General features: G+C 35.4%; 2 protein-coding genes across 5 annotated transcripts in view; one reads left to right on the forward strand and one right to left on the reverse strand.

The window, feature by feature from the left end:
- The window catches only part of acsf2 (acyl-CoA synthetase family member 2), a 40,986-nt gene that overhangs the window by 13,251 nt on the left and 7,091 nt on the right, over nt 1-20,644 (reverse strand). For all 4 annotated transcript variants that reach the window (XR_012387699.1, XR_012387700.1, NM_001045419.2 and 1 more), the window contains 6 exons: nt 20,025-20,143; nt 19,768-19,930; nt 18,981-19,076; nt 18,055-18,206; nt 16,348-16,439; nt 16,133-16,209 (listed from right to left, as the gene is read on the reverse strand). Coding sequence is in view for 2 of the 4 variants with exons in the window: in NM_001045419.2 (NP_001038884.2) it covers nt 16,133-16,209; nt 16,348-16,439; nt 18,055-18,206; nt 18,981-19,076; nt 19,768-19,930; nt 20,025-20,143 (699 nt within the window). In the remaining 2 variants the exon portion in view is untranslated. The remainder of the gene's footprint in view (nt 1-16,132; nt 16,210-16,347; nt 16,440-18,054; nt 18,207-18,980; nt 19,077-19,767; nt 19,931-20,024; nt 20,144-20,644) is intronic.
- On the forward strand, nt 2,217-15,347 carry chad (chondroadherin). The gene is given in 4 exon segments (NM_201063.1): nt 2,217-3,075; nt 6,891-7,054; nt 9,558-9,703; nt 13,917-15,347. Coding segments are annotated over 3 exon segments (1,092 nt in total). The 5' UTR covers nt 2,217-2,289; the 3' UTR covers nt 9,700-9,703; nt 13,917-15,347.

Below are 20,644 nucleotides of genomic sequence, written 5' to 3' on the forward strand. Positions count from 1 at the left end.
CCCGCTTATATTTAGAATTTCTTGTCCCGGTGCCCGAACCGCCCCGTTTTCTGCCCGCCGCGCCCGATCCCGCTAAAGAGCGGGGTAGAACATAACCGAAAATCACCCAGCAAAACAGTCCAGAGACAGCCAGACAGAGCTCTCTCTCTCTCTCTCTCTCTCTCATACGCGCGCACTAACACATACACACAAGCGCCAAACAGACACACAGGCAGGCAAAGCTCTGTCTCATTCGCATAGCAATATCCACGATATTGCTAGACAGCCCGCTCCCGTCCCAAATTAAACCTGTTACCGACCGCTCCCGCGATTGATTCGGAAATTTATTCCCGCGCCGCAGAAATATGGCGCGGGGAAAGCCGCGGTAATGCAGACCTCTACCACGGAGCTCCGTAAACAAACAGCACCCGTCGCGTTTTTAACGTGACTTTGCACGCGATAAGAGAATATAGCCAGTTAACCTGATACAGTACACTCGGTTACAAGTAACAAATCACAACTAAATACATTTGCAAGCTAGAGTCAACGAGGCAACTTTAATCGCACGTACTTACACTTGAGAAATGGAGGAAGAAACTCATCCTGACGTCCATTAGTAAGTAACTCTTTACTGATCCTTACTTTAACAAACGCAGATGAAGTATTCTTTGTAGCATGTAGTTTCCAGAAGTTTCCAACTGCTTGGTTATAATGCTGAGGTTTCATCTCTGGGTAGAGAATCGATAATGTCCATCTGCAGTGTGACTTCAATCGACCGGCATGTTTGTGTGCGTGTGTTTGTGGGTGTGTGTGTGTGTGTGTGTGTGTGTGTGTGTGTGTGTGTGTGGGTTTCTGCGTCAGAGGGCGGGGCCTCAGGTTTGAAATCTCCCGGGTTTGCGCGTGCACGTGAATAACTTGGTTTCGTTCGTACGTCATGGCGAAACACCTAATGAATCGGTATCAAGGCGACTCGTTTGAAGCACTATGAGTCGACTCTTTTATAGATGAATCAACAATTTTAAACACTGTATTCTTACAGATTTAAGCCTTAGCTGGATACTTCACTTCACTTAGAGCTGTGTTACACACTACATAGAGGGGAATTTTCAAAAACCCATAATATGGGCTCTTTAAGCAAAATTGTATTCTGTTTGTCCAATAGGTGGTGCTGTTCTCAATCCGATATGGTGCGTTCAAGTGTGTGGTGGCATTTTAGAGAGAAAGAAATGCTAGTTGTATGTCAAGGATGACCAAAAAACTTAAATTGTCAGACTGTCAAAAAATGTATAACACTGGAATATGTAGGAGCCAAAGAATAGAGACATTGATATTAATTTCTATCAATTTAAATACTCCCTGAATTTACAGCATATTTGTCAAAGATATTTGTAAGCATATTTGACTGGTGCTGAAAGCACATTTATTGTACTAAGAATACATCAAAGTATTGATAAAATATAGTATATAAAGTAATAGTTCACCCCACAATGGGAATTTATTTACCATTAACCCACCCTCAAGTGGTTTCAAACCTTTATGGGCTTCTTTACTTCGTTGAACACGAGAATATATTTTCAAGAAAGTTGGAAAGTTGTAACTATTGACTTCCATTGTATGTCAATGGTTAAAGATTTTCTTCAAATATCCTCTTTTGTGATCCACAGAAGAAAGAAACTCAAAGGTTTGAAACAAAAGTGAGTGAATGAGGAAAGAGTTTTCATTTTCGAGTGGACTATGCCTTTAAATAAAATAAAAAAATGGCATTTTTTGACATTGTACAATGACATTGTACAAAAGAACTGACAGGAAAAATTGGGTACAAATTTTAAAGACATAATTAAAATGAATAAATCAATAAATAAATAAGAATAAAAAACAGTAGATGTAAATAACCAGTAGATGATGATGTGCCGAAACAACCAATGTAATCTCAGACCATGCTTAGATTCATGCGTTTCAAGTTTGGCGGAGAAGAACTAGTTTAAGTTTGAAGAGGTGGATTATTGACAAAACTGAAAATGGAGAAAACTTTAACATCAAGTCAAGAGCAGAACAGTAATATAAACACTACTGCATTCAGCTTCCTTCCCTCCTTTTCTCTGACACACATACCTCTCTCTCTCTCTCTCTCTCTCTCTCTCTCTCTATGTTGCTCACCTCCAGCCCTCTCGCTCTGCTCTCCCACACACTCCCTCTCTTTACTCTGAGGCTGTGTGGACCACTTCAGCTGTCTGTATATGTTCCTGCCGCCACAGTTTCTCGGAGTAAAGCAGAAACCAGACCAAACATCCAGACAGCAATAAGCTCAACATGTACACTTTTCATGTCTTACTGGTGCTAGTGTGTCTACAGTTTTGTGCTCACACTGCTTTTGCAGCTCCAACTCAGTGCCCAAGCCAGTGCCACTGCCATGGGGACCTGCAGCATGTTATTTGTGACAATGTTGGGCTAAAGAAGATCCCTCGCATATCTGAAGCCACGCGTCTCCTCAACCTGCAACGCAACAACTTGGGGAATCTACCAACTGGGGGCTTCAGTGAGATGAAAGGGCTCATTTCTCTGCACCTGCAGCATTGCCAGATCCGAGAGCTCTCCGGCCAGGCTTTCAAAGGGCTCAACAAGCTCATCTACCTCTACCTGTCTGATAATGAGATCAGCACCATTAAACCCGGTGCTTTTGAGGATCTAACAGAACTCACCTATCTCTACTTGGACGGCAACCAAATCACAAGCCTTCCGAAGGGCATCTTTTCCCCCATGATCAACCTGTTCATCCTGCAGCTCAACAACAACAAGCTTCGAGAGCTGCAGCCTGGTACTTTCAAAGGTGCTAAGGATCTCCGCTGGCTTTATATGAGCGGCAACGAGCTGAGCTCCATACAGCCTGGTTCTCTTGATGAAGTGGAGAACTTGGCCATTCTAACCCTGGACCAGAACAACCTGTCCACATACCCTCTCCCGGCTATGAGCAAGCTGCGTGTTGTGGAGGAACTCAACCTCTCCAAAAACCCTCTCAGCCTCATCCCTGACCATGCATTCCGAAGCTTCGGACGCTACATGGAGAAGCTCCATCTAAATGACATGAGCCTGGAGAAGGTAAGTCAGTCACCAATTATTTTGCATTGTTAAAAATGTCAAATAAAACATGAGAAATCAAGATGCTGCCGGTAACTTGAATAAAATGTTGGACTATAAAGTTTCGGCTAAATAATTGCTTGCTAGTGTTGGATTTTTTGGAAGCTTGGCATTGGCAAACGAGCTTTGCATCTCAACAAAGCAGACCTTGGCAATATACTGCAATTGGTAACACTTTACAATAAGGTTCATTAGTTAATAAAATGAACAACACATATACAGCATTTATTAATCATAATTGAACATTTACTAATGCATTATTAACATCCAAGTCCATGCTTGTTAACATTAGTTAATGCACCATGAGTTAACATGAACTAACAATGAACAACTGTATTTTCATTAACTAACATGAACAAATACAGTAGTAAATGTATTGTTCATTGTTTTTTCATCTTAGTAAATGCATTAATCAACATTAACTAATGAACCTTATTGTAAAGTGTGACCCTGCAATTCGTTCAGACTAAATCAACTATGTAGTCTGAAAAACTGATGGAGATTTACACAATTTATTTCAATAAGACTTTTTTTTATTACAACAACAATAATAATAATAATAATAATAATAATAATAATAATAATAATAATAATAATAATAATAATAATAATAATGTCACATAACATTATGTAAAATGTAAGAATACAAAGTATTGGGATTTTTGTTTTAAATTAGCAAAAGAAAAAAAAAAAATAATAAATGCAAATACAATCCACCCCGCCATCCCCCATCCATACAAGGTATAATTGTCACAAATTCTGCCAAAACATTTCTCATTTTGACGTTCCGTAAAGATAGTTAAAATGGTTGATGGTAATAATAAATAAAAACAATCATTTCTAGAAATGATGCACAAATAAATTATTTACAAATATGATAAAACATTAAATTAAAACAATTAGCATAAAATAAGAGAAAGAAAGAACAACATAAAAAAAGACTAACAAAACTAACAATAATTATACGAAATAATCAATTATTAAAGTCTAACAGAGTTAATCCCAGCAGGCACACAACATCATAACACATTAATATTAGGATAGATTTAGGTTGTGGCATCAGGTGACCAAAATTCAATGTCTAGACAGCGTCTATGGACAACGTTACTTTGAAGACCAATAACGATGTCAAGTTACATTGATATTTGGTTGATTTTAGGTTGTGTTGGGAAGTGACCAAAATACAACGTCTGATAGATGTCAGTGATAACGTCCACATAACGTCATGGTGTAACATTAGACGTTGATATACTTGCACATTGGACATTGATGTCCACCTGACGTTGAGTTCTGACGTCCACCTGATTTTCATTTCCAAACAAAATCCAACGTCCCCACGACGGGGTACAACGTCATTATGACGTCGCGTTGATGTCCTGTGCCTGCAGGAATGTGTCAAGAAAAGGGCCCTAAATTTTGTCTGACAGAATACAATATTTTCTCAGGAGTACAAAAGCTAATTGATCCAGTGTTTTTTAAGGGGGGTTATCAGATTTACATTTTTAAAGGATACATTTTTTAGCTGCAGTGCTTGCAAGCAAAATAAAATAGCTTTTGTGGTAGATCAATTGAAGTGAACTGATATCACCTAGAATCTAAATTTTAGGATCTGGATCAATTTGATTATTTAATATTTTAGAAGATGTTGCAATGACAAACTTCCAGAATGCCTCGATAAGACTTATGATATTCTGCTCATTCCCTTCATACTTTCAGGCCTTAAAAAAAGTCACATGTCCTTTATGTAAGGATGCACATGTGCTATATCAGCAGGATATTTCCCTGTGGACTACTAAATGGCTAATGAAAGCATTTAAGAGATACATTTATCTTTTCCTTGTCTTTGATCTGACTTCCAAATACACTGCACATGGACTGATGCTAGACTGATTTATACACTGCATTGATGCATCATTTCATACACTCATCCCATCATACACTACATTTATAGATAAATAAAAGTTATTCAACTAAAAAATAACATTGTAAATTGCATTGAAATTATAATTATTTAAAAAAAATCTATATTATGTAGGGATGTAACAATATTGTAAATACTGTCATACCGCAATAGTAATTTTCAATATTACCGTAGGCGCATGACTCAATAAAACTATATTTCTGAAAAGTTTGCTTAGGCAAATGAAGCGAACAGAAGGTAGCGGGAACTACAATTCCCATCAGCCTAGGCGTGACCATCATCCTTTGCGGTCTGTTGTCACTACAGATCCAGTAATGCGGAAATGGAGGGTGCTGCTAGTAGCGGGGAAGAAAAAGAGCTGGAAATGATCGAACCTAAAGCGGGTTTTAAATCGGATGTGTGTAAGCATTTCGGTTTCTTTCTAAAAAGATATGAAAAAGGAGAAAAGGTGACAGACAAAGAAAAAAACAGTATGCAGGCACTGCCAGACTGTGGTGAAATATAAGTCGGAATATACGACTAAAAACAGTCATGGGGACTGCAGAACACAGCACACTTGTTAGATTGATGCAGACAGAGAAAGAGACCTCTATTTCACTCATGGCTTGTCCTTTCAAGTGGTGGAAAGACAATGCACAGCGTTACCCACTGCTGTCAACCTTGGCTAAATCATATCTCTCTGTCACAGAAACCTCAGTCCCAAATGAGAGGGTTTTTTTTTCTGTTGCAGGGGTGAGTGATTTCTACAATACTAAATTGAAACTTTATTTTTTTTATATGGTTTAATAGTTTTTTGTTATTAAAATGGAAAAATTGGAAGTTCCTGTTTCGAAACTTACAGATAGATGGCTAATTTGTATGTCATTGATATGTTCAGTGCTAAGATAAATAAACACTTTTGGCAAAGACTTCGAGTCTTTTCATTAGTTTTGTTTTTCCTGTAAATTATTCAATAAATACCGTACCGTGCCATTCATACCGAGGTATTACCGCACCGTGAAATTCTGATACCGTTACATCCCTAATATTATGTAATGCATAGCACATTGCCTCGCCTCAGCCACATGGAGTTGGTCAATGCTGTTTCTGTGATAGAAAAAGGAAAAAATAACCCCTCACCCCTCACGTGTGGATATTTTAGGGCCTATTTGCTTGAAAAATGTTATTTTGAGTCCCGTGTTTTTTCCTCTTGCTCCGAGCACCATGTAAACAGGTCAGTAAGGGGTAGCAGACGGGTAAACAGTCACAGGGTGTTCCGTGGCCCATGAAGAGAAGTATTTTTAGGCTGTCGTTGCTTTACTTGAATGGACAAATAAGCCCTTTGCGAGCATTTCTGGCAGAGGAGCAAGGTTGATGGAGAAGTGGACAGACAGAAAACGTGAAATCAACCCTTCTAAGCTGGAAGTTATCCATCGCCTCAAATTACCAAACTCTCCACGTCTCCAAGTGGAAATTTCCAAAACGTCCCTTTAATAAGTCCATCTTTTCTATGCTTGCATAACACACCCACACACACTGTCTCTACAATGTCTCAAGCCCTTCAACCGTCGTCATCCTCCTATAAAGCAGACACCGAGCAGATCTAACACCTTGGTGAAGTTTCTAGCAGTCTTACAAATCCTTATGAAGTTTGATGGAGGGCTGCAAGGAGAGCGCAGACAGGTTTACATAACCCTGGAAGTCATGAGAAAGGCCTTTCATGAGGGGAAAAAAAGCCCTCAGTTCAGCCTTCACGTGTCTCCTTCAGATATTAAAAGTGACTTTGAATGTTAATTCTGAATATATTCTACAGTACATGCATATGTTGTGATGTTCATAATATTCACACATCTATCTGTCCTTTCCCCCTATCTAGTTTTCCAATGCTGCCTTTGAGGGAGTGACGGCTCTCAAATCTCTGCATCTGGAGAACAACAAGCTGAGGTCACTACCAAACAGCCTTGAGTTCAGCACCATCCAAAACATCACTCTGTTTAACAATCCCTGGAGCTGCACCTGCCCATTAACAAACCTCAGAAAGTAAGAAACAACAATGTGTAACACTTAATATAACAATATAATAGTTTTTTGATGACAATGAGAAGTTGTGCACTAGTCTACATATGAAAATTCCACCAATACGAAAACAGCATTAAGCATAGTGTGCCAAAAGATCTTTACTTCCATCCACTCCCATGAAACATTATGTATAACGTTATCAAGTCAATCTTCCTATGCTCTAAAAATACTTAAAGGAACACTCTGCTTTTGCTTGTTAATCCAATGTTAAGTGTGACGTCACATGAAACGGCTTCCTAGTCCAAGCGCTCCATCAAACAGAATGGGGAGATAAACATTTACAAAGCGATGTAGTATTTTCGAAAAATCACCATCACAGTATCCATCCATGCCTACTATCCGATGCCCAGAAAGTGGTTAATATTTTAGAAATTGTTAAAATATTCATGTCCAGAGACTTTGTGAAATATTTGAGACATTGTGTACACCATGATTGTATATAAAATTCACTTTAATGTGTGATATGACTAACAAATGGTCATAAATAAATTTTTTCTTAACTCAAATAAATAGCGGCTTGGACATAGAAACAGTTATTCATGCATCATGACTTAACAAACGGATAGGTCCAGTTTACAAGTCACGTAGATTTAAACAGTTGAGTTTTACCATTTTTAAATCTATTCCGCCAATCTCTGGGTCGTGCACTTTTAGCTTAGCTTAGCACAAATCACTGAATTGGATTAGACCATTAGCATCTCACTTAAAAAAAAATGAAAAAATAAAAATACAGTTTGCACAATTTTCCAATTTAATGATTGACTCTTTTACAGTTACATCATAAACTAAGTTGCATTTTTTAGGCTTTTTTGACTAGGAACTATAGTCTAAATCTGGGGTAATAATAGGGATGCATTTTTTGGAACCGATTCAATCCAGATACCAAAATTCCAAGTACTGACCGACACGGATCCGATCCGAATACTGCACAGTTTTTTTTTGTTGTTTTTTTTTTTAAGCATAATACAGTTTCAATAGTTCTGGTGATAAACTCAAATCTTCTTTAGTAAAAATAACAGACCTATAGGCCTATTGTATATGACAGATGTTATGACATTGATCTGTTGTGGTCCAGCTTATGTTTCCTTTTTTAATATTAATATTTTTCTTTGAAATCTGTAATAGGCTACCACTACTGAACCTAAACATTGGTATAAATAACCAGCCTTTTAGCAAAGCCTGATGTTTTCCTGCATGTTTGACGCAGACTAAACTAAACTTTCTGAGGCCAGTTTTACTTAATAAACATTCCCTTTTCTGTTAATGACAATCCATATTGTGCCCAGCAGTTTCACTTTTATTGATTTAAATCAACTACTTTGACCACAATGATGGTTTACAAACTATTCACAGCAGTAAAAGTATTCCCCTCAGAAGAATAAACTCAGAAGGATGAGAGCACAGAAACTCATTGTAAGAATAATTTTCACAGAGCGGCGCAGGTCACATCAGCCGGTGCGTGAATAAAGCTCTTGATGCATTACTGAGACAGCGTGCAGCACTCAGGTATCTGTGGACACTTAAAAAACTTTGGCCTACTTTGTGTGTAAAGAGCAAGTAATAACCTTTTCTACCCCAGTGTTGTGAATCAGTCTGCTGATCTAACAGAAACAGCGCAACATGATTTAGAAACAGTAATGAACTCCTTGCTGCAGGTCAAAATGAACCAGTGTAATGCAAAACTAAATGCATTTCTCCACTGATTACTTATATCAACAGGACTAAATAGTTCTAAAGAAAGATTTTTGTGTTGTCATGAGCGCGACACGCAATTTGAATTGTGAATAAATTAAAAATGATTGACAGGCGCAGCGATGGGAAGCACGGAACTGAACACGAATTTAACCACTTGAATATTCATCTGTGTTTCACATTAAACTACAGAATGGCTTTAGAACACTTGTTATATGGTAGGCCTACATGACAATTCCTAGTGCCTTATAATAGACCACCTTCATGGCTTTTGTTGGCTTATAAATTACACAGAATATAGCGCACGTGCAAGATCGAATTTGGATTGGTACCAGCTGGCCGATACCCGATCCAGCAAAAATATGAAGCATCGAACCGATAGCTGATCCAAGTATCGAGATCGGTGCATCCGTAGGTAATAGTCAGTAGGCATTATGATATTATGTAACAATTTTGCCTAATTTTGACTGTTTTCAAGCACTGTTTGTTTTATTTTTTTTTGGCTTAAAACATTTCAACAAAGCCTTTTTTTATATACAAACTATGGAAAAATGAATATAAAAACATATTTCTGATACCAGCACTTTCAAAAAAAAGTGTGTAGGCACTAATGCACTCTATAAATAACTTTAACAAATATCCATATGGTTATTTAGTCATTGCTGTACAATATCTGCATTCACTCTACTAACCTATTAATTCTTTTAAAGACCCCATATATTTTATCTATACAGCAGCTGATAAGACTTGGTTTAAATGCTTGGAATTGCAGATGGATGGACACTACTCGTAATCGCCCAGATGCAGTTTGCGCTTCACCTGCCAACCAGAAAGGAAAGCAAATAAGAGACAGCACTGCTTTCACCCGCTGCAAGGGAAAAACAAAGAGGGCCAGGAAGGGGACACGACTTTGAGATGGTGAGCTACTTCCACTCTCACATACTAAAGATTGACAGCTGTAAAAATGTAGATTCCAAATATGCTGTTCAAAAAAAAGTTTTCTTAATGTCCTCTAGAGCGTAAATATACAGTACATACAGTGGACGTATTATTAAAGGCTGTTTCTAGGTGCTTCTATAAGTATGTTGACTGTGTGTCTGTAACCAGAGTTGTAAGTATGTATAAATATTTACATGTGTATAAATAAAATAGACCCCATAGATGATTTAGCTAAACTAACAAAAAAAAAAAAATATGAAGATAGTAGCTAAAACAACATTTTGCCAGCGTATAATTTAAATCATTACGCATGAAAACACAAGCCAACACAATCACACCTGAGAAAGGTTATTTGTTTTACTCTAGAATTTAAAGGGATCATGAACTGATTTGTGAAATGAAAATATGACAAAATCATGGGTTACTGTTCTCGACATTTCATTGCCTAAAACAGCTCATACTGAAGCAAGGTTGAGAAGAGCCACTTTTTACATAATAAATCCAAACATTAGATAAGACTAATACTAAACTTAAGAAACTAATTTTACATTTAATAAAGTTCCAGACTAAAGTTCCAGACTACATATAAGAACTATCACATGGATTCATAGTGGGTAGGATTTTCAGTTAGACCAATACTAAAAGGCAATGCTTTGCAGATTACATTGGGCACAAAAGCAATGTCACATCAGAACAATTACAGTTGTTTTTATAGTTTTAAAATAGATTTGATATGTCAGTTTTTTCATATTTATATTTTATGACTTTTAACATAGATCACAGCAGTGTCCATCAAGGAAAGATGTAGGTTGTCAAACCACATGCAGATGTTTACGTGTCCACACAGCTGTCCTTAGCCAGCATGCACTTTTAGAGATTTACACCTACAAGTACCCAAATTTAAATAGTAACAGTTCTTGACCCCAGTGAGTTACAAGCATAAATTAGGTATCATTAGAAAGAAGACACTTTGAGCTTTACTATGGTCCATCTGGAGTTTCATTCCCAAAAATATTAAAAGCTATACAATATGAAGTAATGACAAAAAAATGTATTGTGTTAAAGGTTTGTTTTTCCATATACAAACACAGGAAAACATTCATGTAATGACCAAGAAAAATATGCCTTGAAAGCCAAATGCCTCAGGAATATTTCAAATTTCATGAAGATATCATTCAAAATAAGATTTCTGCAAAAAAGAGACTATATCTGTGTCCTTCTCTACTTTACTGTCAGAAGCATTTTCTCAAAAATGACCTTCCCAAACTGAAACAGTAACAGTTGCTGATTAATTTGGTCAATATTCACATTGGCATCTAATTGTAGAAGCAAAGAATTTACAATTTGCAAATATACTAAACTGTTTGCCAATCATACCAGAGGATATTCACATCCAGGTCTATAACCCGCTAAACTGCTCTTTAAAAAAAACAATAAAAAAAAGAGTGCAGGGACTAAAATCACTGTTTAGGACAGAAACCAGAAGTCAAACTATAAAATGATGATCTATTAACTGTTTACTGAACGCAATGTCCCAGACCGGTTTATTCAAAACTATAAAACCATAATCCAGACCCGAACAAAGTCCTGCAGGTTTTAGACCCACACCCAAACCTGAGGGCTAATATCCAAACCCAAACATGGTTTATGTGGTCAACAGAAGTCTTATAAATGAGACCACAGGATTGAGGCTGCAGCTAAAATCAAAAAACCGAGACATTAATCACAGGCCTCAATATGACAACTAGTTTCTTTCCACATGATTTGCAAAAATAAATAAATTAAGAAGAAAAAAACGGTAAATAAGTAGTCTCAAGGGCTCTCTGTGGTGAATGGAGCAAGACATCATGCACTGCTCTTCCGTGATCCTTATGAAAGACTCTTTCATCCCGAGACACTCTTGAGATTCCCTACTCAAGTGCTACCAAAAACCCTGAGAGACCACTGAGGATGGGATCAGCAACAGTACTTAGAGGTACATTCGACATCTTAATAAACCTTACTTTATATTTAATAAAACTTAGTACTTTAACTTAAATAAAGCAGCTTTGAATCATAATGCAAATTCTATTAATGACCAAAAAATCATGCTTGTATGTGTATTAGTAGACATTTTGTCTTGAAAACATTAACTTAAAGCCTTCTGAATCATACATTCAGCTTCAATTACCATGATATAATTACGCCAAATTTTTATCTCTTTAGTTTATTTACTAAGATAATTGCATAAAATGTCTATATTTTGTATATTATTTGTATTTATTACTATCAGTATTAATAAATTTTTTGTGTCTGTCCTTGCATTCTGGTCAACACTGCTTCATACATTATAGAGGCATAACATTCTTCAAAGCACTGATAGAGAAAAGTCTGTAACTCACTTTAAAAGATTTCAGCTGTGTGCAAACTATTTAGGATACAATAGTAGATTCATTATTTGTAATTTTAATTAATTTGTCATTATATATATATGTAAACTCAGTTCTTGTAATATTTAACTGAATCTCTCATTTCATGCTTTAAAAGCAATAATAAGATGAAAATACATTCAATTCTGTTTTATATATGCCATGTGGTACCTCATCTGAGGTTAGCATCTTTGCTAAAGCTAAAGCTCAAAATGGTGGAAAGTAGCTGTGTCTCACTTCAGAGGCTGAGTCCTTGGAAGTCCACACAGGCTAAACTGAGCATTTTGAAACAAGACGATGTAGCCTACTGAGGACAGATCTTGTCACTAGGCCACCGTAACAGCTGCTGTTAATAAGCGCTGATAAAATTTGTAATGACTTTTTTTCAAAGTGATTTTAAAACTTATTTAAGGTGATCTGAAGGCAAAACAAGATATACAGAAGCTGGAAATGTATTTCCTTTGATCCATACATGTCCATAGAAAAACGCAAACTGACTATAAAATCACTCTTTAGTAAGACATGTCATGCTCTTTTTTTATGTGTTTAGATATCTAAGAAAATAAACCCAATTTATACATTTAAACCGGAGTTTTCTTTTAAAAACGTCCTGGCATTATCAGCACGCAATGAATGTTGGGACGTTTGAGGCCGCGGAGGATCCATCGTTTGTGTCCTTCATTACCTGGGAAACGAAGGATGCAGAGGCTGCGTTTAAAAGAGCCTTAGATTTAGACCTCTGAAATAAGACACAGTTGGTGTTATTGTCAACTCTTTTGTTTAAAAAGTTTATTTTACACCAATTTCTGTTTACACTTTTTTTACTTATATCTTTAAATTGTATTGTATTGTATAAATTGTTCTGCGTCTATTATACTCTATTATTCATCAGTTATACTTTAGGATCAAATTAAAACATACCATTATAATCAGTGTTTGGAAAAAAACAAAACAAAACTACAAGTTCTGAAAGAGGTCAAGCTTCAACCAGGTAAGAAAAAGTAGCACAAAAGTACCATAATGGATTACTTAGCATAAAAAGTAACTAAGTAATGCAACTAGCTACTTTTTTGGAGAGTAACTCAATATTGTGATGGATTTCTTTCAATAGTAACTTTCCTCAACTCTGATTATAATTTTAATCAGATGATCAGATTTTAGTATAGGATGCTTCCTTAACTGTTGTTTTCTTTCTGCTGTCATTTCTAGTGTGTGTTTATTTTGTTAGAGAAAAGCATGCAACACATTCTCCCATCTAAACGTCACTCTCAGCAGAGTGAATGATGATTGTTACTGGCATATTTCTGCAAAGGCATTTCCAACTTGTAGCTTTTAAACATCTCATTTGTGTTATATGAGGGGAAGTACAAGAAATAAGTTAGTTTGCAGTTCACTAAATGGCCATTAGGGTCACTAATAACAAGTATTTCTAAATTCTACATGATAATGCAATTTAATAAACAATTCATCCGAAAAATGCTCACTTCCCGTAACTTCTGCATATTTGCACAGAGAATTGAGAGGCTAATGCAAACCGTAAGTGTTTCTACCTCTTCCAACATGAAAGCGCGAATGGTAATACTATAATCATGGTCAGGATATGGGTTTGGCCAACTGCCTTGTGGTAAAATACTGTCTCTTGTGCTTTTTCCAACCTATCCTTCATGTTTCTGCTGATCTCTTTGTCCTTTAGTTTGTTTGTACTTTTCCATTTTTGGCTTCATGTCCAGAACATCAGAAGTCCAAAACTGAACTTGGCACTCTATATTTGTGTGTTCCCTCAGGAGGACAGGGAGAAGAATAAGAAGCCTGTCCAGGTGTCAAGACTTCAATGTGTAGAAAAGGGAAAGAAATGCTGCCTTCAACATTGGGACTGTCTATTTCCTCTTTCACTCTTTTTTTTGTGTGACATATAGATGCGCTGACTCAGTTTATAGTATATAACGTGAATAGCATACATATGTTTTCGCAGGCATTAATGAAACACCCAGAAGGAGCAACTGTGTACACCGCAAAGAAAATATGCCTCAAACTCTAAATATGCAATGATATGTATAAATATCCTGGTGACAAATCTAACATTAGGACAGGACTAGTTCCTACAAAGCAGAAAAAGTTGACTTACGAGAAATGATGGAATTAATTTGTATTGTTTTATTTAGCAACAGATTTGTTTAATTGACCCTGACCAAATGTTTGAAGTCGATTTTGAAACAATGTTTAACTCCATGACAAAGCATTTCAATTTAATTATATACACTTCTACTTTTAAATTCACATGAAATCAGAATTGTATTTTTCAGCATATACTGTAAATGTAATATGATGCACAAAACATCTAAATATGTTTTAGCAGACTGTTATTAGATTGAACAGACTGGACATTCAGACTGAACTTGATATATTCGACTGATTTCATTTTAAACTCCGATTATTAAAACACTTAAAATGAGACAACCATATATAAGCACAACAGAGCATTTCATCCTTGGCTTTACATGTCTCATCATGACTTCTTGCAAGGAATTTTTCTGCCTTTGTAAACATAAACCTAACCTGACCGTGACTAAAACTGACACATATTCAAGATGTGACCCGACCTGACCTCTTTCCTTACATCTCTGACCTAAGTCATATGCAACATAGGCCAGGAAAAAAAGCATGGACTCCATATGTCCATGTATAATGCAATGTAAACACTCTACAGAGGTACAATATGCAGCCAGTCATTATCAAAAGCACATTATGTTTATAGGAATTGCTGTATTTAAAATAGATGTGAAGGATGATGCAATTGCCACAGAAGAAGAGGATTTACAAAGAGCAGGTAAAATTACAAAGACAAATGGATGTTCTCCAGTCTACTGTTATTAATTTGTGATTACAATGATTTTATGCTTAATAAAACACATATAAAACACCAGTAGTAATGCTTTTTTAAGAGAATGAGAACACTGCATCCACTAACAAGTTGGAACAAAACATCAGTACAACTGGATATTTGTTCAGATTTTGTTACTTTCCCCATACCCTGTTTTTAAAGGTATAGTTTGTGCAAAAAATGATAATATTTAGCTTCTTAGTGTGAAGTTTGAATAATCTAGAGAACCTGTTTCAACTATAAAGAACCTTTTATGCAATTTAAAAGGTTTTGTGAATGTCGAAGTTTCAATATGCAACTATCAATCACAATAAAGCACATTTATTTTTAAAAAGGTAGTGTTTGGTTCTTTCTATAGCTTGACAGCCTGATTGTATGTAAGAAAGATGTATATTCCAAAAACACCTAAACACCTACAGTTAAATTTTTTGCTGAACTATTCCTTTAACAATACTTTTGAAAACAAACAATGGTTGTACATAAACTAACGTTCAGAAGTTTGGAGATTTTGAAAATAGGTTAATTCATTTATTCATCAAAGATGCATTTAATTGATCAAAAGATATTTAAAAATATGCGTTTCTAATAAATGTTTGTTTTTATGAATCATACAATATATATATATATATATATATATATATATATATATATATATATATATATATATATATATATTAGTTCGAACAACTTTATTAAACAGCATTTTAACTGATAATCATTAGAAATGTCTCATGAGCACAAACTTAATTTCTGAATAAAATCAACGTTAAAACTACTTAAACTAGAAAACTGCTATTATAAACATTCAATATTACTGTTTAAAGTGTATTTTAATCAAATTTGTCTTTTAAATCACTTAATTTTGATGTATGGAATGTAAGATGCATGGCAAGTCAACTAAACACACTGATTTTATCAGAAGAGAATGAATGCGTTTATGAAAGCTAGAATAAAAGTTCCATAAACTGAGTGGATCTGAGCTCGTTCAATTCATAACAGAAAATATTGCCAAAACTGCTGCTAAACCAGTAATGTGGAAACCTCTGTCTCCCTCTAGTGATTTGGACAATCATTATCAGAGAATTTGAAATCATTTTTTTATTATAAATAACTACTTACCACCATTTCCTTAATACCCATGACATTTAGGATTTTACGCATGACCTCAGGAGGACAAGGAGATCCAGCCGCAATACCTGACAGTACACAAAATTACATCTTAGCAAAATACTGATGGAAGTGCACAATGTACTCCTTGACAAATGTGTATAAGTTAATTGATAACTTTCATTTAGCAACACTTTAGATTTTATAAAAACATTTTATTGACTCACCACCCCGAACTGATGACAAATCAAACTTGGCCAGGTCTGGCTGTCCGAGCATGTCGATATACATAGTGGGGGTACCGTAGACAAATGTACACCTGGTTAAACAGTTTGTGTCAATGGTATTAAATGAATTGTATTCAATTGTATACACTTCGTTTATGCATGTCATATATGACATTTAAACATTACCTAAATTATACACTGCTGTCTTCTTTATGTTCCTTGTAATTTAGTTATGACAATATATATTCAGTACAGTACAGTATGTCCGATAGACGTGGAACAAAGTACCAAGATTTATCATTATTGTCTAAACATAGCAAGAATCAGATGCTTTGTTTCTAGTGAAGATTTAGAGAAACTTGTTCATGCTTTTATCAGTAGCAGGGTGGATTACTGTAATGGACTCCTCACTGGCCTTCCCAAAAAGACAGTCAGACACTTGCAGCTCATCCAGAATGCTGCAGCCAGAATTCTGACCAGGACCAGGAAATCAGAGCACATCACACCTGTCCTCAGGTCTCTACACTGGCTGCCAGTTACATTCAGAATAGATTTTAAAGTATTTTTACTGGTCTATAAATCACTAAATGGCCAAGGACCTCAATACATTACAGATATGCTCACTGAATACAAACCTAACAGATCACTCAGATCTTTAGGATCATATAAACTAGAAGTTCCAAGAGTTCAGTCTAAGCAGGGTGAATCTGCCTTCAGCCACTATGCCCCTTGCTGCTGGAATCAGCTTCCAGAAATGATCAGATGTGCTCCAACATTAGGCACATTCAAATCAAGACTGAAAACACATCTGTTTAGCTGTGCCTTTACTGAATGAGCACTGTGCTGCGTCCGACAGATCGCACTATTATGTTTTTCGTTTTCTTTTTCATTCTTTTATAACCTATTTTAACTCATTTTAATTTGTTTTTATCTGTTTTTAATAATTTTTATTGTCTGCATTTTATTTTCCTAAACTTGTCTTTTTTATTCCTGTTTATGTAAAGCACTTTGAATTGCCACTGTGTATGAAATGTGCTATATAAATAAACTTGCCTTGCCTTGCCTTGCCTATGGCAAAGGACAAATGTGTGACAGTTGTAAACTCACAAATTCATTAAATATAAAAAAAGAAAAAGTAAATAAATAAAAAAAAAAATATTATATATATATATATATATATATATATATATATATATATATATATATATATATATATATATATATATATATATATATATATATATATATATATATATATATATATATATATACACACACAGACACATACACACACACACACAAGCACACGCGAACACGCGCACAGTGAATCACCCCATGATTTTTCCTGGTAAATATATTTATAGAGCTGTTAACATTAAATTGACCCAGATTTTGGTAAAAACACAAACAGGTTTAATCTTAATTATCCTGGTAATGTAGGTGTAGTATTAATTTACACTGGTATCTGACAAGGGTTGCTTTCTAACTAGTGAGAGATTTCAGCTGCTGTCTGGACTTTCCTTGCCTTTTTACACCACCCTTTCTTCACGTGTTCCATACTTTTCCCCGTATCATTTTTATTACACAACTTAATTTCTAAACTAATTAGTTTTGTGTGTGTGTGTGTGTGTGTGTGTGTGTGTGTGTGTGTGTGTGTGTGTGTGTGTGTGTATATTTTTATATACACATACTTTCATAATAGCTTACTTCTCTTTCTCTATTGCCCGAAGGTTGGCACGTCCATCATAACCGGTTGATGGAAAAATCACTGTGGTGCCATACAAAGCCATGATTACACCACCACCCACTGAGCCAAAACAGTGATACAGGGGCACCGGCAAGCATATCCTCACATTTTTCTGTAAAGACAGTGAAGTTGCAAACGTATTATAGTTACATACATATTAAACATACTAAAAATAAAGATTTAATAAGACTTAATAAGAAACATTTTAATTTCCTCATAATAGTCTCAGCTGTTTTCTTGAAATGTCTAAACAATTATTTATTAAAGAATCCAGTTCTCTAAGAGCTTTTTTTGGCCTGCTTGATTAGTCAAATGAACAAGTCGGTTGTGATTGTCTGACTGAATTGGCAGAGTCAGAGTAAAAATAAATAAATAAAATATCCTTAAATACATGAAATGTTCATGAGATCATCACTGAAAGCATCTTCTTGATATGCCAACAACACAACATAACTATCTGGTCTGTGTCAGTTCTAGATTAGCCTTAGATACAAGTATATTGTTTGAAAGCAGGTCAAGTAGATGTTCATGGAAAGGCTGGAATTAAGCAAATTTGTTACGAAACTAAACAGATTTGTGCAGAAAGTATGACTGAAATTACAGATGACTTGTTTCAGGCAATTCCCAAATCAAAGCTGTACTTTCTTTTAGTGAACAATAATTACATTTAATTTTGGTGAACAATTACATTTACTGTTCTGATTCACAAACAGCTATATTACACCCTCTGTGGACAGTAATATCCTGCATTTTGTCTTCTTAGACTAGAGATAATGGCATCATGTAAAAATCAGCTTTCTCAGACTCCCCTAGATAAAAGACCATTTTATAGAAACAAGCACTGCTTTCACTGTATTATCATTGTTTGTTGGTCACAAGCACCCACCCTCCAGTTGTAGCCAATGCGCATGCCAGTGAAATAAGCATTGTTCACGATGTTGTGATGAGATAGAGTGGCTCCTTTGGGCTTTCCAGTAGTTCCCTAAGAATCATAAAAATACAACACAGTTACAATACCTTTAGAGTGTTCCACTTGTGGTATTTTAAAGGGACAGTTCACTAAAAATCAAATCTGTCAAATATTTTACATTTACATCATACAAGCCCACCTCACCATTAAATATGTCTCTTTTTTCAGTTGAACACAAAAGGAGATATTTTGAGGAATGTTTGAAACTGGAAATCACTGGATTGCATAATATTTTCAGTTTTACTACTATGGACGCCAATGGTTCTGGTTGCAGCACTCTTCATAATATCTTCTTGTGTTCAACTGAATAAAGAGACAAGTCTGGCAACACTTGAAAGTGAGCAAATTTTCATTTTTGCGTGAACTGTCCTTTTTTTAATAGACTGTACAACCAGATATAAAGCTGAAATGTGTTGTTTATTTAAAACTTTGTCTTCAGAGCTAACATTTTTAAGTAATATCTCTAAAAAAACTTTCAATGTTATCACTCAAAACTTTGGACAAAAATGTTCTGTTTGTCCACTCAAAAGCAACAACATTACCTCAACCAATGGAGTGAATTTTCACTCAACTGCCATTCAAAAAGGATGTCTGAATGTTAAACTGCTAAAACTAAACATTGTAATATAATAATGGTGAAAGTGGAACAGTAATGACACACTTAGCTTTGTACAAATAAAACAAATAAGCCCGGAATAAGTACCGAAGTAAACTGAATGTTTATGGGATCATCGCAAACAAGTTTCTTCTGTAGGTCTTGAAGTTGTTGATAGTGTTGGCTGCTTCCTGCCTGCATCAGATCTTTCAAAAGGAAAGATCCTGGCTGCTGACTGTCAGTCACGATCACAGTATGCAAGTCTGGAAGTCTGATAAGAAAACAAAAACAACAAAATGGCAGCTCAATCATCCTCTAGTCCTTAATATTGATTATGTATATCTGTCTTATTATATCACTGGTACCTTGAACTCTTAATTCCTCCAGGTGAAGCAGTCTCCATCTCTGGACAAAGCTGCTTTAACATGTCACAGTAATGCTGGGATTTGAATTTAGTTGGGCAGACAACTGCATTGCACTGCACCTAAAAGAAGCATTCAGCCATTAATAGTGCACAAAGGTTGTCTATTTGAAAAAATGTGACTATTTGAGTATAAATGAAGCCAACTACACTCTTATTTCTCATAATTATGACTTAAAATCTCACAGTATGATTGTACATATCTAAATAGTGACTTCATTTAAATAAATTTGGGACTTTATGTGACTTTACATCTGTATATATTGTGACTGTCTTACAAACATAACTTGAAAAAAATAGCTCAATTAAAAAAAATGAAACATGAAGCTAGTTGTTTCTTCAATAGAATATTAAAGAATTTTTTTTTTTTTAGCTGAGAATGTTGTCTTTGGTGATTTATAAAATGCAAGTCAATGACATCCAGCACTTAAGGTTTTTTTTTTTAAAGTACACTCAAAACTTGTGTTTCAGACTGTAATGAATGCACTTTGAACTGTCTGGCAATGGAATGGATAAAAGGTAATGTTCAGCCTATTGTAAAGACGTTCAGGTTGGTCGATTAGG

The sequence above is a fragment of the Danio rerio genome, chromosome 12 (assembly GCF_049306965.1).
Source record: "Danio rerio strain Tuebingen ecotype United States chromosome 12, GRCz12tu, whole genome shotgun sequence".
NCBI lineage: Eukaryota > Metazoa > Chordata > Actinopteri > Cypriniformes > Danionidae > Danio > Danio rerio.